The 15663-nt window shown below is 50.9% G+C and overlaps 6 protein-coding genes across 6 annotated transcripts in view; 4 read left to right on the top strand and 2 right to left on the bottom strand.

Moving 5' to 3' along the window:
• The window catches only part of L228DRAFT_260795 (hypothetical protein), a gene marked incomplete at its 3' end in the record, with an annotated part of 1303 nt that extends 224 nt beyond the window's left edge, over positions 1-1079 (top strand). The window contains exons 2-4 of the mRNA XM_018334289.1: positions 3-563; positions 618-758; positions 808-1079. Coding sequence (XP_018188192.1) covers positions 173-563; positions 618-758; positions 808-1079 — 804 coding nt within the window. The 5' untranslated portion in view covers positions 3-172. The remainder of the gene's footprint in view (positions 1-2; positions 564-617; positions 759-807) is intronic.
• A 1897-nt stretch (positions 1080-2976) lies between these two features.
• On the top strand, positions 2977-5838 carry L228DRAFT_131240 (hypothetical protein). Its single transcript, XM_018329104.1, has 7 exons — positions 2977-3279; positions 3334-3434; positions 3484-3602; positions 3652-4489; positions 4542-4852; positions 4900-5319; positions 5370-5838. Exons 1-7 carry the CDS (start codon positions 3110-3112, stop codon positions 5517-5519), a joined length of 2109 nt encoding a protein of 702 aa, XP_018188191.1. The 5' UTR covers positions 2977-3109; the 3' UTR covers positions 5520-5838.
• Positions 5839-7086: 1248 nt separating this feature from the next.
• Positions 7087-8053, bottom strand: L228DRAFT_132337 (hypothetical protein). The gene is made up of 2 exons (XM_018329105.1): positions 7917-8053; positions 7087-7852 (listed from the first exon to the last, which is right to left on the bottom strand). Exon 2 carries the CDS (start codon positions 7741-7743, stop codon positions 7225-7227), a length of 519 nt encoding a protein of 172 aa, XP_018188190.1. The 5' UTR covers positions 7744-7852; positions 7917-8053; the 3' UTR covers positions 7087-7224.
• Positions 8054-9307: 1254 nt separating this feature from the next.
• Positions 9308-10847, top strand: L228DRAFT_268023 (hypothetical protein; the record flags this gene model as incomplete). The annotated part of the gene is made up of 3 exons (XM_018335065.1): positions 9308-9810; positions 9857-9944; positions 10002-10847. The coding sequence occupies 3 exons, from the start codon at positions 9308-9310 to the stop codon at positions 10845-10847; spliced, it is 1437 nt and encodes a 478-aa protein (XP_018188189.1).
• Positions 10848-11517: 670 nt separating this feature from the next.
• Positions 11518-12254, bottom strand: L228DRAFT_268022 (hypothetical protein; the record flags this gene model as incomplete). The annotated part of the gene is made up of 2 exons (XM_018335064.1): positions 11518-11866; positions 11941-12254. 2 exons carry the CDS (start codon positions 12252-12254, stop codon positions 11518-11520), a joined length of 663 nt encoding a protein of 220 aa, XP_018188188.1.
• Positions 12255-13367: 1113 nt separating this feature from the next.
• L228DRAFT_282727 (hypothetical protein) lies at positions 13368-15353 on the top strand (the record flags this gene model as incomplete). The annotated part of the gene is made up of 1 exon (XM_018336035.1): positions 13368-15353. One exon carries the CDS (start codon positions 13368-13370, stop codon positions 15351-15353), a length of 1986 nt encoding a protein of 661 aa, XP_018188187.1.
• Between the last annotated feature and the right edge of the window lie 310 nt (positions 15354-15663).

Raw genomic sequence — 15663 nt, 5'->3', positions numbered from 1 at the left:
ACTTCTCCCACAACTTCTCCCACAACTTCTCCCACAACTTCTCCCACAACTTCTCCCACAACTTCTCCCACAACTTCCCCCACAACTTTCCCCACAACCTCTTCCACGATCTCTTCCACGATCTCTTCCGCGACTTCTCCCTCGCCTGTTGCGCTGCTTCCGTTATTCTAATATGGAGCGACAACGACGCTCTGTGCGACAAAAGCCTCTCACTACTACTGATGCTATGAAACGTCTTGTTGGCAAGGCTAAAAAGGTAGCTGTACTTGGATGCCTTAGCAAGATCGAAAAACGTCGTGCTGCAGATGCCATTGCGATCTCGCAAACAGCACCGAAGACTAGGAAGCGCCAGAAATACAAGCTGTTTTTGTGTGACTTGCTCGAAAACAGTGGCCCTCATTCGTTTTTATTGTGTGCTATTGCATTGGGTCAAGCAATCATCGCCAATATGAAACAGCAAGATCGCAGTAGACTTGTGGACCTCATCAAGAATGATACACGACTCTCTCAACCGAATATCCGAGATCTTGCCATCCAAAACCACATTCCAGTCTCTTTAGATAGTGAGTTACCGATCCAGAAATCGTGATGAGGCTAACTCCTGTTACCTCCCTTAGTGTTGAACATAAGCGGAATACAAAATACGAACAACGCCATTAGGCTGCAGGGCAAGACGGCCGTTCCGGAAACGTACGAAGAGCAAACCATGCAGGTCGCATCACAGTCCATGTCCAACAACGAGATAAGCATGGGCAGACGTGAGTGAGAAGAATTAATCATAATCTTTCGAAGCTAAATACATTCTAGAAATCGAACTCATGTGGTCGAAAGCACCGGTCGGTCTCATTCCGCAACTCGGCGACGTGATGCAACAAGCGATTGAAAGCAGCCTTCAATGGAAAATGGAGAGGGCGGCTGGAGACGAGACAACCGATTGCTTCGTGACGATTGTCCCCGAGGATAAAAATGCAGATATGTCCATCAATCTGCGGGTTGGACAAAGATTCGGTTTGCAGCTGCTCAATTTGTTGAAATTGCGCCCTATGTGGTCATCTTTACTAGGGCATCTACCACCTTGACTTCATGTTTCGGAGGAACGTGAATCTTTATATCGGTTTTCACGTCTCTGTATGGTCTCGTATTCTCCTCGGTAGGAGGAATGATCATAATCAAAGTGCCCCTGCCAATGATGTGCCTATCATGGTCCACTGCGTCAAATATATGCCCTCGGATATATTCTTCTTCTCCGTTGAGGGCAACATCTCCCACCTGGTAGTTTCCTATTAGCAGAATAAAGAAAAGCGGTTGAAAATATGTCGGTCGCGAACCTTGGTGGACATTTCAGATTATCAATCACCTAAGCCAAACCTATAGACACCTCATCAGCGGCATCCTTGATTCATGAGGGAGGCGTATGTACTTTTTCTGGCCTTTTTCAGTCAATGTGCGATTGTGCACGGTAGATTCAGGAAGTTGAAGACTGGGTAACAAGCAAGGGTTAATCCTTTGAGTGTAAAGGGTGTCGACGTTCAATGGGTTGCTTTTCAGCTGCGTAAGCATGAACAAAATTATTCGTTAGACATGATAGAGTTAGGAAGGTGATAACCGCAAGAGTATGTTCACGTACTTCCTGCGAAAGGTGCAAATTTGAACACGCAGACTAGTTGAGGCGAGTCAAATAAGTTTGCAGCTCAAGCATGGGGATGGCGGGCGAGGGGGGCATGAGCTTGGAGGGGCATCATAGTCACGAGGGCTACTCACTGCTGGAATTATTAAGGGCGAGATTTATTGTGACGTGGACTGCTGATTCTCCAAGAATGGCCATTTCTTCCCTTTTGCCTATGCTGGCTCACATTCTTGCCCTTTTCCAGCCAATTGACCTGTGATCGAGTGGATAACGGGCGAGTGGGGGGGTCGCCAGCGAAGCGATGCGCCGACCAAACAGCTTAGTCATGCCCGATATTTTTTTTTAGCGAAATTTGACCGTGATCGCAGTACAACCACCCCTGGAATGCCTGCTGGCACTTCGGCCCAGTCCCGACGTGGCGTTATAGACCTATGAAACTGTATGAATACTTGTCAATGTGTAAACTCTATGTACCACGACATTTACCACGACATCTACCACGGCAATTTTCATGACGTTTCCCAGATCATTTACCACCACATTTCCCACATATTCTTCCAAGAAATTTTCCCGTCTTATGTAGGTTTAATTTGTTCATCATGCATATCGCGATATGATCACATCGCATAGCATGCAATACCTTATCTTTTTAAGTCTACAGGCGCTATAGCCACAGTACTCATCTCAAAGCCGCATGCGAAATAATTTGCCCAATTAGTTTTAGGGTTCTTGATGTGCGTATGTGTATGCCTGGCCTATGAATATTAGCTGGTGAGAACGAATCAGATTGATCTTTCCCCTCGAGCGCAGTTCAATTTAGAGCATGCAGGTTAGAACAATTGCCACAAGGATGAGACGATCAAAGGAAACCCGAGGGAGGTCGACGAAGACATAAAAGGGAGCAAGTTTCTCAGATTTTCGTCAACAGTCACATCAATCTTTGGCATTGCTGGCTCACTTTGTTCTGCGGCCACATTGCCCATCCATCGTTCAGCAAACCCCATTAGCTTGACTTTCTCTCCCAAAAATGGCACCTGTTCAGAGCCACCCAAACTTACTTGCCACTGAGTCTGCATATGTCCAGGGATCGCAAATTGTTTCGGCGCATCTCGCGGAGGCCATTTCCATCATGGCCAAGAAGCTGTTGCCTAATACCAGTCCTCCGAACCCTCCGAACCCTCCGAACACCCCAATTCCTGAATTTCAGCACCTTCATCCCAATGAGGACGAACTTACGCACTTGCTTGAGAGACTCGTCGTTGCAACGGCGTATCCTGCAATTGGGCCAACTGGCTCGCCTGAGTCCACTGAGTCGCAACGGGGAGGCGGTGCCCTGGAAACAGAATTCAAAGAGACTCCTGAAAGGTGAGACATCCTTCCACGATCAACGGATCTTGTTGACATTACGCTCCTAGCACAGCTCCATGTGTTGAGTCATCGATCCCGTGGAAACCAGTGTTTAACATCGTTCATGTGACCATCATGACACACGATCAATCGCGACGCGATGGCGGAGCACCCGCGGAGGGAATGACAGCAAGACCACTGGAAAATCGAAAGCAAGAAACAGGGCCTAGCGAGGCGACACAGCTTGCCAATCCAACTGAAAAGGCTCGCGCATCGGTGCCCGAGTTCAAAAAGGTCTCGGAAACGTAAGAGCTGCCAGGGACAGGCGTCTTCAATAACTCCCGCTGACACCTCCATAGCTGGAACGAACAGTCATACAAGTACGAGATTGTCGAGTCACGGACTGTTAAAGATCAAGAAAGCCACGATGAGTACATTTTCCTTGTGCGTGAACGGGTTGGTAAGTAGACAGGCCCTTCAAGAAAGTTGGAGGTCTAAGATGTGACTAGATCGGAGATCACAGGAGGTGACATCGTACATTGACGTGAAATCGGAATGGCTGCGCGATATCCTGCGTGAGCTGTTGCACCACGTCAAGGCTGTTAGCCTGATGGAAGACAGACCATCGGTGATTCAGACGAACACCAAGTCCATGGAAAACGCTGACTTTCTCTTAGATCGAGCAAAATATCTTATTTCATTTCCTCCCAGAGCTCGACAAGTGTGCGGATAGCTTGGAGGGTGACCCAGACAGTGAATCCACATGCTTGAAGCATTTGCGCCTGCTCATCGACCACCTGAAGCACGCATATGCTTCTACTTCAGAACGTCTCGGTTCAATGTTACAGCATGGCCATATCACCTATGAGCTTCTCTGGGCACTTTTCAAGCCCGGCTTCCACGTTTATACCACCTGCTTTGGATCAGGAGAGCCGCGATGTGTTGTATTCGACGCTGGGGAAGAGACGACGCAAGACAGCGTGGAATTTTACAAGCTCGAGTGTCGGTTCCTTGACTACGATGGAGTCAAGTTTGGGGAGACAGGCATCTATTTGCGCATTCTGAAGTTCCGGGGATCGAAACCAATTGAGACTCTCGAGGCTTTTCCTCTACACCATCATCCGAGTCGCCAACAAGTCCGCAAAAACCTGGTAGAAAGAGGTCGGAAGTTCCGTGATCTGGCCGGTTTGCACATTCAACACTGTACCGGCAACGCATTCTTCATGGAAAACGGCAAGCCCATTCGAATCAATCTCAACAGTCAGGTGGGTGTTGACGCAGCGTTTTTCCGAGAAATGCTGCCGAATTATTCCCGACCCAGGCTCCATGACATCCGGGCAAAAGAAAACGAGGGTATTTCGATCATTGAGATTGATACACTGATAAGTGATAAACGTGAGCAAGAGAAGGAAAAAATGCAAAAAGATAGCGTGGAAGCGCAACAAATGAGCGAGAGCGATTTTTTGGTCTGTTGTCCGACAATTTGCTGCTTCAGCTTCAAGAAGAAGATGTTCTGTATGTGGCACGTGACTGCAACGGGATTGGCTGCATGACTAATAGAAGTTAGTGGAATGTGCGGTCGGTGCTCTTCAGGACGTGCAGTGGTCTCTCACGTCCTACAACGATCTGAAGGTAGCCTCAAAGACCAAGACACTCATCTCATCGCTGACAAAAACCCGTCTGGGCTTGGTGCAAACCATTCCATTTGATAATGGGATCGATGGCAAGGGCCTCGGCCTGAACATCCTTTTACAGTACGCTGGCAAGAACCCTTTCTCGGTTGCTTCAAGTCTGACGTTTCCTAGTGGCCCGCCCGGTGTCGGAAAGACCTTTACCGTCGAGGCAACCTCGGAGCGGTTCAAGCTCCCACTCTATTCAGTAAGCATTTCCCTTCGCGTTGATCGCGGGCTCGCTAACTTGTCCAGATATCGGCCGGTGAACTTGTTGTCGACCACGGTGATTCCCATGCGCTCGAGCAGCAACTCGAAAACATATTCAAGATTTCCAAGCACTTCAATGCCGTGCTTCTCTTAGATGAGGCAGATGCGTTCATGGAGCAGCGTACCTCCTACCACGATACCCACAATCGCCTCGTGACCGTTTTTCTTCGGAAGTTGGAATATTACCAAGGAATCCTCTTCCTAACAACGAATCGGATGATACAATTCGACGAAGCAATCATGAGCCGCATCCATCTGACCATCAAATATGAGGATCTAACAAGAGAATTTCGCAGGGAGATCTGGGAGCATTCATTGTCCAAAGCACACACAGTCCAGGGTCCTGCGGTAGTTAAGCTCGATGAGTTGCAACAGTTGGACAATATTCGTCTGAATGGACGAGAGGTTCGTTCCCGACGGCGCTAGTCAATGCTCACCCAGCTGACCATCATCAGATCAAACACCTTACTTCTATTGCCCACGCCCTTGCCACAGTGGACGGAGAGCCAGTGAGCTACAAACATCTGGAAAAGGCGGCGGAATCGAGTGAAAAGCTCTTAGAGAAGTTCGGTCAGGAGAGTCGTATTGATGGAATGTACGTCTAGGATTACGGGAAACTCTTTGGGGACTTCATCGCAGACTTCATCGCAGTAGTTCAGTGCACAACAGTCTCTAGAGGTTTATAGATTACATAATGAAATAGAAATCTGCAATGTTTTGGTTTTTGGCGCTTGATTCAGTGTGAGACGGACAGACTGACCCGCGGTGAGGACTCTGGAGTTACTGCTGGTCGTGTCACTCAACACTATCGTCACGACCTTTCAGACAGATTGGATTGGCATCCACTGGAGACGGTTCTGTCTATATCTTATGCCCTGGCGCCAAGTTGATCGGTTCTGATTAACTGGCTGAAACGCAGATAGCACAAGCTCGGAGTTACTGACTTGCAGCCAATGACTCTTGGACTTCCCACACCCTCAGCTGCATCAGGGCTCCACAGACGACCGCGATCCGCTGTCCGTCCTTCATATCCTGCGTGCAAGACCACTGTTTCTGCTTTTACAGTTACGGCCGCCCAAACTGACAATTTCTGCGGCACCACCTCCATGTTTCCCAATGCGTAGGTGGAGGCCGTCGCTGCCAAGGCTTCTCGGCTAGAGAAACGTCACTCGTGGGAATGGTCATGGTTGCCGTTCCCGCATATCTCAAGCTGGTGGATTAGCGAAGAGAAGCTCGTGGTCTGATGCAATCAGCCTTCGTCCTTTGGCCTTTCTGTCTCACTAGTCTGCGCTCACTTTTCCACAGTCCGGACGCAGGAAGGCTGCCGCAAGCCGACATTTGCACGGCATTGTGGCAATGGGAAGCACGTGCAATTGTTGCCCTAGCACGGTTTCAGGCATCATGTGACACCGTGCTCCGAATATCTAGCGTCCATATGAGCTTCCACCTGTCTGCTTCTTGGGCATCCAGGCGTGCTTGGTGGTTGAATCATTTCCTGTAGCTTGGTCTTCTAGTCTATTGACATCCCAGTGGATGTGGGTGAACCGGCACTTTACGGGTTCAAAGCTAGCTTCTAGGATCAAATTTGAGCGAAGCACGTTGTCTGAAACGAAGCCGCCATCTGGAAATAGATTTATTCTGGTCAACATCGCATAGTTCAGGAAGGGCGACCTAGCCCACTTTCGACACGTGTGAACGTCGACTGGAATGCCTTTTCATGGCCGTCATTCTGTATGTATTCCGGTTTGGATTCACGGTGCTCAATGATTTCGGGTGATTGCATCTCCGGGGAAATGTCGCTTAACACCTTACAAGCTGATGACAAAGTCTAGCATCAGCATCTGCTGGAGCGCCCCACGTCATGGAACACTTTCAACGGAGCAGCTGGCATACGTCTTCGTCATTGCCTATCAAAATAACCATATCATTGCTACGAGGATGAAGGATTCTATTGTAAAGGGAGTCGATCGGAATCTATGCTCCTTTGCTATTCGATCAATGAAGGCCACGCCCTCTGGGCATGCTCACTTCGGCCGTTTGCGACGAATATGAGATAGGTGGTGCATTATCGCTTGCGTGTTCGCTGAGCTCCAAAGTGACGGACTTGGCCTCATGGCCAAGTTGCATCGAGGTCAAGTATTTCTTCTGGTGGTCACTACAACGGCAAGCCATGAGAGCCTGGCTGCGACTGGCTGACAATCTCCGTAAGACTATACTAGCAGAAGACCCCATCTGGCAAATATCTTATCATATCCACCATTTAGATGCATCTTAATCTCTATTTGCTCCATCATGTGTAAGGCCAGGGTCTCAAAGACCATTCTTGCAGCATGCTATGTCGTTCATGTGCTGATTCACTGCTTGTTGAGTATGGAACTCTTTAGTGCAAGTCATGCACTTCAAGTGGAGCCAGTGATCTGTGTCATACATGTGCTGGTTTGCTGCTTGCTGAGTGTGGAATTTTCTTGTACATGTCTTGCATGGGATGGTAGGTGCCCAATGTCCAACGTCATTCATATGCTGATTTGCTGCTTGCTGAGTGTGGAATTTCTTCTCGCATGTCTCGCATGGGACGGTAGGTGCCCAATGTCCAACGTCGTTCATATGCTGATTTGCTGCTTGCTGAGTGCAAAACTCCTTGTTGCAGGTCTCGCATTCAAAACATGGCGCCCAGTGATCTGTGTCATCCATGTGCTGATCCGCAGCATGCTGAGTGCGGAATTGTTTGTTGCAAGTCTCACATTCAGGCCAGTGGTCAAAGTCATCCATATGGGCCACACAGTCGTCATTGCTCCAGAAGGAGTCTGTACAGGTCTCGCATTCGAACATTTTGCCCTGTGACAGTCAAGATGACAGCTAAACAGAGCAGACGGGTCTTTCGAACAGACCAGAGGAACGTTGGGATAGAAAAGCTGCCAGGTCAACGGAAGATTGTGGACTCGATAGATTAGCTTCTGAATTGACTGAAGAAGGTAGCTTGCCGTTCGCTGAGGAATGGATACATGTGAATTGATGATCATAGGAGGCTGGAATGCTTTATAGGCATTTAGAAGGACCTCGCTAGAAAAATTCGATGCGACAACGCTATAACTCTTGATCGGGAGCATGCAGTCTCTGTTGATGCCGCCGCAGAACAAGTATATCAAGGGGTCCTTGGCAGGTACCCCACTCCTGGATGCAGGTTCCTTTTGCCCATGGTCAACACTCCTACGTTACAATCAAGGGTTCAAACCGCTATGGCAAAAGGTACAAGTGTAAGATAAGGTGGGGGAACGACGTGTTAAATTTCCCCGGTGATACTTTGGCCTAAAATGCACCGAGTGCTGGTGGTTGCCCTTTGACATGACCCTCGCCACGGGAACGGCGACAACCAATGGTATCGCACCCAGCGGCCCGGCCCATGCCTTTGACCACTGGTTCACCATCCGAAGGCCCCCATTTGCTTGCTATGCCAGACGATCATCCGCTACTTCCTGACCATACCCATCTCGTTGACCAATTTAATCGTACCCTGCAAGCCGTGCACCAACAATTCCCCGCTCTTGAGGTTTATATCTTACCTTCGATTCGTGATGGCCAATCAAGCCTGAGGAGCTTTGGCTTCGAGCGGACTCGGCCTCGTTGCGGCGCGTGGTTACCCGTCAGATCACCCTACCTTCGAACAGCCCCAAACGAAAGACAGAGTCTAAACTCGAATATTGTCCTTTGCGGGCGACGTGTCCTATAATCGAGGGGACGCGGTGACTGCTTACTTCGTTACCAAACGCGGACAAGCGATGAGGGGCCGGTCCTACCATTTTTGGAGGAGGGTGCGAGCAGGGACAAAGCCGCCAGACAGCCGGGGATGATGGGCGGCCAATGATGATAGTATATTGAGCGTAACTTAGCAAAGCGAATTATTGATTCAGATCTGGACATCCTAGCGTTCCCGCGAAACGAACGTCTGGCCATTGCACCGTCTTGAATCGGGGCGTCCCCCATTCTATCCTGCCGGGTTAAGCATGGATATCTTCGACTGAGCATTAGCCGAGCCGATCGGAGTGGCCAATCTCGTGGCTCAAGCGCCAGGCAGACAGCAAGGCAACAGCCTTCGCGCAGTTGCGTTTGAACACGTCAAGGACCACCTGTGTCGAGGCTCGTCCCGGCCTGCATGCCCTGTCAACAGTGCCTTCTAACAAGCACGATTGATGCTCTCCGCAAGTCGCGAATTCAACAGAGCACGCTTTGTGTTGCATGACCGATGTCGAGCTCCTGAACCAATGACGAAGACGCCACACAGCCAGGAACCCAGGAGCCAGAACGGGATAAAGATGCGGCAGCGTGGCCCGTGGGAGCAACTCAAGTGATTGATGCATCAATCTGACTTACAATTCATCTGCCCAAAGCGTGAAGGATGCCTTCGAATCGCCATGCCGAGTCTTTACCTCCGGGAAAATGGAATGCCTTCGTCACCGCGACGAAGGAGATTCTTGCCTATTCCCCATATCTGTCGGACGTGGAAAAAGCAGGGGACAACATTAGCTCGCTGCGACAGCAGCTGGCGAAGATGCAGCAAGATCTGAAGGAGAAGCAGCGGGAGCTTGATGAAGCCAACGCCGTACGATCGCGTCTGCATGACGACTATGACAGTCGGTACAGCACGTGGCGAGTCCGAGAGGCTGAGCTCCAGGACGAGCTGCAGGAAACACATTCAAGGGCTCAAACAATCCGCGCGAATGAGGTGCAGGATTTGCAGACGCAGCTGATGACGAACAAGGGTGCTCTTGACCAAACGCGACAGCAACTTCAGGAGGCGCAGACATTACTGGTCAATTATAGAGCTCAGATAAAGGACTCCAAAGACCTGGCGGAGAGCCGGGAACGGGCGCTTGGATTGACAGATCTCGACGAGGACTTGTAAGCACACCGAGGCCCCGATCGACGGTGACGCTGACCGTGACAGTGAACATGAACTCGAACAATTGTCCCAGCAGCTCTACAAGCTGTCGCAGCGATACTTTGCCCGCGACCTGCCGCAGGAGGCCAACCGAGTAAGTGCGATGCAGGATGGACAGGATATTTCCAAGACGGTTGCTCATGCTATGCAGGACGATGTGTATCAGCGCCTGTGGCAATCGAGCTTCATGAGCGTGTTTTCCGGTCCGATCGCCATCTCCAATTCCTCAGCGTCCAAGCACATGCGCGCCGCCGCGGTCGAATCCTTGATCGCCAATGAACTGGTCAAATCCATCTTCCAGGATCCCAGCGTCGTCCGACAAGGACGCGTCCCGCGTGACTTGCTGGATCGACTTGCGCACCACCCGCTGCAAGAGGGCGTCATGCGTTCGCTGATCTTGAAGGCTTATGCGTTCGAAGAGACTCAGGCACGCGTCCAGAGCGTTCGCAGAGCAACCACTGACGTGCTCGGAATGGCCGCGCCTCTTTTGTCCGATACCGACCGCGATCTATTCGCACGGGATCTGTCGGCATATCTCGAAACGACGGCGGATCTGTGGGAAAGACGCCTGCGCAGTGAGGAAGACATCAGCGTGTCAATCAATCTTCGTCAGGAAAACACGACCTGGCGCATGCGTGGCGAGTCCCCCGAGGGAGACCCGTCGGATGGTGCAGCTCCAATCATGGTGCTGTTCCCACGCATCTGTCGAGAAAGAGATCAGAAGCTGTTGTGCGAAGGGGTGGCGCTATGGTCCGATCAGCCGTTCGTCAACGCGGCACAGATCGAGGCGCAGGCGCAAGCCACGCGGATACCAGCGACTCTGAAAATCTCACGCGGGGCCAGCGTAGCCAGTCGACGACGGCAAAGCACCAGTATGCCATCCGAATCCTCGAACAATAGGGACGTGGCGAGAAGCTCAGCAGGAAGCACAAGTCCCACCGATCGAACGTTCGCGGGTCGAGCGAACCGAGCCAAGAAAGACGGTTCCACGGCGTAGATGATGCTACGGCCGCTGAGACCTGGCTCGTCTTTGCACTACGCTGTTGACTGCTTGCGAATCGCAGCATAACGGACGATAAATCCGCATTTACGTACGCGATGCAGCAGTGGCCTCTCTCGCGTCTTCGAATCTCCAAGTCACTGCTGAATATGATGCAAAGAGAAGAGCTCATTAATATTTGGACGTTCTTGAAATTCCTTCACGCACCGGCAAACAGGTGCAAAGTAATGTCAAAGTAATACGTTTCCATCCTATCTATAGACAAATCGTCTTGTTTTAAGGAAGCACGCGTGCAGGCCTCAGCTTTTTTTTTTTTTTGGCAACGATGAGATAATTAACAAATTTCTGAGTGAACTTGAGCTTTGCCCCTGACCTCTGTCCATGCCACTGCATTTTGCATAGTTCCAGCGACGACGAAAGACTTATCTGATGACTACGCCCTCCTTACCTACCAAGAATCTTTGGCTCCGCCGCAATGCTGTTGTTAACAGCTGGTGGTAGTGGAGACCATCACAGGTAAGAGCTCAATCCTCGAGGCCATTATCGGCATTCCATTCCCGGCAGGATGGTCTTTGCATGAGGTTCCCCACCGAGGTCTTCTCCCCAAGGACCCGCGAGATCCATCAAAGATCATCCACCAACGCCAGCACATCGCTCAGTGTCCGAGCTATGCGCTCTTCCGGGAAAAATTCGTTGACTGTGGGCTCTCTTGGCCAAGGTGGGCAAAGGCAATCGTCGCCGTGACCAGCGAGCTGATGCGGATGCTCTGTGTGCCGACATCGCCCTCCCATTTCCTGTGCGCCTTGCGATACGCACTGTAAGCGGAAGGATCGAACGTGCGGCCTCCGTAACCAAACCAATCCTCAATCGCTTCGTGGAATCTTTGGGTTTTGAGCGTGTGGCCCAGTATGCCTACTAGAGACACGCCGCCCTCCATTTTGAAGTACCCCGGCTCAATGAGTGTCGTAAGGTCGAGCATTCGTTCCATGCAACTGACGTGAAAGTATTCGTTAGTCCTAGTGCACTGTCAGCGGCACCAGCCATTAGGAACCAAAGGACGATCGGAAGCTCGGCAGGGTCACACGCTGACCTGGAGTGCATGAGTTTGAGCCGGAAGGCCGAAGAGATGTTGGGCCACCCGGTGACCTGCCGCGGCGGGCAGACAACGGCTCGACAATGGCTTCGATCGGTGTAGTTGCTCTGCAACACGAGGATGGCAGATCCTGTCCGAAGCTGCTCCTCGATGGTATGCTTCTGCGCGGAGACCCACTCGGCCTCCTCACGAACCGGCAGGACCTCCGTCATGCTGTCTGAAGCTCCTAATCGGACACTGCGGCGAGGCTCGGCCCGTCCGCCGCGTCGATCCTGGACGCCATTGGTACTGTGGGCACCGTCGAGAGGCATCGTCTTGAAAATGGGCGAGGGCTGAGGCAATCGAAATGTTAATGATAAATTCAGGGCGCCCAACGCCTATTCTTTAAAGCAGACATGCAGATATTGAGGGCCCGCATTGTGGGTCTGTACAAGTGGTAGGCGTGTCGCTTTTCAGATGGGCGGCTCTTGGAGGCTACCATGGGGGTGTCTGGACAGGACAAATCGAGGGTAGCTGGCCCTTATTGGTTCCGGAGTGTACCTTTGATAGCAAGGCTCTTGGTAGGCATCCAGTTTGGCTGAAACCACTTCCACATGCATGCTTGTGGGTGTTCTGGGGTGTCGTCCCATCACCGTTGAGGTGTTGTCGATCAAGTGGAGAACCAGACCATCAGTCCACGAACTGGTGGGTCGTTGTCCAGCTCCGGGATGAGACAATTCAGCCTAAGCTTGGACAACATGGCCGCCTTGGCATAGCGATACCATATCGGGCACGACCGTGCCCCCAAGCGGCAAGGCCAAGTCGGGAACGATCAACGCGGGTGGTAGGTAGTCCTTCCGAACTTGAATTTAGGCTGCACTCGTCCGTCTTTCCAGATCCAGGCACAGGGGACGGTTCGACCTAAAAGCCTCCGCCGTTGAAATGCCGTAGCAAGAGGCAGTCTAAAATGTAACAGCCAGAGGCTCATAGCAGTCATCTTGATATGCTTTGCCACCTTTGCACCCGGATTTTCTTCAACGATAGACATGTACAAGTAGTGATATAGGAATGTACATACAAAGCTGACCTTCTCACCCCATGCACCGAACGGCCTGTATGACAGGCAGACAGATTCTTCCCTTGCACCTGGGTTCGCAACCACTTTCCGTTTCACCAGCCGCTCCCACATGTTGCCTGCGACGCCGGCTGAAGCTGCCCTTTGACGGGTACAATCACATGGGCTGAGCTCAGGGAACGGTGGGTTAATGAGAGTTCGAGCCATTCCAAGCATCAGCAACTCCAGGTCACAGAAGAGGCCTATCGGACTAAACAGTGGAGGGATAGAGTGTTCAAAGGATGCTATTCGGTTGCGAACCTTCATAGTTCCATTTGGTCTATAGTTTGACCGACTGCTGCCCAGTCACCAATGTTCTCCGTTCGGTCCGATGACAATCCAGCTAGAAGCCTCCACTATCTGCGCTGAGAATATCGCCCTTTTCTCCATTCTCCACTCTTTTCGTAACGCAGGTCCCGTCCAATCAGTGCCTTTCCCTCCGTCATCAAATGCCCTTGATCGTGTGCTGGCTTGCCAGGATGGCTATGCCTTAAGCTTGGATAAAGAGCGCGGCCTGGCAAGTATCCTCGCATTTCTCGCACAAACCGAGAACGATCGAAACCACATTCCTGCAGTCTGCATCGAACAGTCGGCAGATTTGCTTAACTTAAATGTCTTCGTGGCTGTGAATAGGACGAGGTGCGATGATGGCGATAGCATCCTTCGCAATACAGTACGATGCCTCGATAACCTCTTCCTCGTTCTTGCAAGGGTATCGGACAGTAAGTGGCTCTCAAATTCGCTCCTCGACTGCGCTAACAACCCAGATCGACGTGATTACCCTAGCATTGAGAAGGACATCTTCGCCGAAGTTATCTCCATGTGTTCGAAACGCATTCTGCAACGACTCCGATTCACTTCTATCGTTGGGGAATCTAAAAAGAAACCTATCAAAGAAGTCCTGAAGAAAACGATAGAATGCGTGAAGATGATTGATACAACCCGAATCCCGAGCCGAACCTTGGCCTCCACCATTGACATATTTACCAGAAGATCCAGAGAAGTGATAAAGTTGATAAATTCATGGAGCGGGAATCAGACCGAACCTCGCCTGGGCGCTCTAGTCGAAGGCATTCATCATTTGGGGCAAGTGGAAACGCTTGGCTCTATGCTCGACAGGATACCCAACAAGGATATGAGTCCAGCAGAGCGCAAAAGTCTATTGAACGTTGTTCATAAAGTCTCCAGGTATCGGACCGCTGCTAAATTTCTCTATCGCACGGCGAAGAAGGTCCCCTTGGCGCGACAGATGAAAGCCTCCGCTATCAAGCTACCCTCTGAGGCATTTCAGTCCTTCTCACCCAGTGGATACGTTCCTGTCCTACGGACTACGCTCTTACGGATCGATCAAAAATATATTCGTGACAACGCTCTTACTCAGGTTCTGCATTTTCTGGATGCTCCTAAAGGGAAGGCTGCAGATCAGTTCTCCGCCTGCGTGCGGGGAACCATGCGAGAGGCAAAGATCCACGCTGAGATCCAGCTAATCGCGCACTGTGAGCGTCGCACGTCGAAGATTCCCCCTCGAGTGATTTGTGCCAGCAAGGATGCTTGCTTTCTGTGCAATTCTCTCATCAAGCTGGCTGGAAAATTACATACTCCGCGATGCCACGGACGGTTGTATCCTGGGTGGCGACTGCCATCTCTTCCACAACTGAAAGAGATCGAACGAATGTTCAATGATGTGCTACAAAGCTGTATCAAGGAAAGCCTTTCCACTCTATTATTGCGACGGCAGAAGACCGTCTTTCCGTTGCCCAATGAGAGCACTCTCCTCACGTTGCCAATGTCGGAGACAACAAAATGCAGCTCTGTGCAAAAGGATATGGATAGAGTGAGAACGCCCACCCCATCTCTTCCGCGGATATTCGAGGAATCAAACCGGACGGCAGAGTCTGCAGGACGTGCAATGTCCAGTGACCAGACTGTTTCGGACGCTTCAGGTGCCGGCGATACTTTGCAGATCCGGCGACTGTCAACTCCAGATAGTCTTCTCTCTGCGAGACAAGCGCCCTTTCAAAGCCCAATCTTATCGAATGGCATTGACGTTTACCGAACGTCGTCGCTTCATACGGCGGGACGCCTGGAATTGCAGGTTGAAATTGTCACCTCGTCACCCGATTTTGGTTACACCGTTGAATGGCTCACAGATGAGGACAGCAGAAGAGTACGGGAAAGCCATCGGAGTTCTATCATCAATGCGGAGTCTCTAGACAGTGAAATGTCCCTTAGCAACCTTCAGAGCCTTTACATCACGGCAGAAGGAACGACAGTGAAGGTGGAGTGGCATGCTCGGATACGCTCTTCCGCTTCGTGAATTCCACGCGAAAGTCCGCGAGGTGCTCCACGGTACCAATGCCGCGTATGTCGATCAAGAGGGACACAATTATAGTTGGCGACCATACCAAAATCCACGAATATCACACCGGATAAATCGAAGCAGTTGTGTATAATATGCCGAGATATACATCGCCTCTAATTGGCTGCCAACGTGCATGCTTGGAATTGGTTGAGGAAGCTAGCTATGAAGCTGTAAAGTTACTCCTTCAAACCAATCGGATCTCAATAGACTAGAAGACGAAGTTGGGCAACCAACAAGCACGCCTAGATGCCCAAGAAGCAGACAG

This window comes from Xylona heveae, assembly GCF_001619985.1.
Source record: "Xylona heveae TC161 unplaced genomic scaffold L228scaffold_5, whole genome shotgun sequence".
NCBI classification, from domain to species: Eukaryota; Fungi; Ascomycota; class Xylonomycetes; order Xylonales; family Xylonaceae; genus Xylona; species Xylona heveae.
The sequence above is the reverse complement of the archived record's forward strand: the minus strand, read 5'-3'. Positions and strand labels throughout refer to the sequence as shown.

Bases quoted from the DNA above. Each gene is read 5' to 3' on its own strand.
- L228DRAFT_131240 (XM_018329104.1), top strand. From the start codon at position 3,110: ATGACACACGATCAATCGCGACGCGATGGCGGAGCACCCGCGGAGGGA. The intron at 3,280-3,333 runs GTAAGAGCTGCC...ACACCTCCATAG, and splicing joins TTCAAAAAGGTCTCGGAAAC to CTGGAACGAACAGTCATACA. The intron at 3,603-3,651 runs GTGATTCAGACG...ACTTTCTCTTAG, and splicing joins TGATGGAAGACAGACCATCG to ATCGAGCAAAATATCTTATT.
- L228DRAFT_132337 (XM_018329105.1), bottom strand. From the start codon at position 7,743: ATGTTCGAATGCGAGACCTGTACAGACTCCTTCTGGAGCAATGACGAC.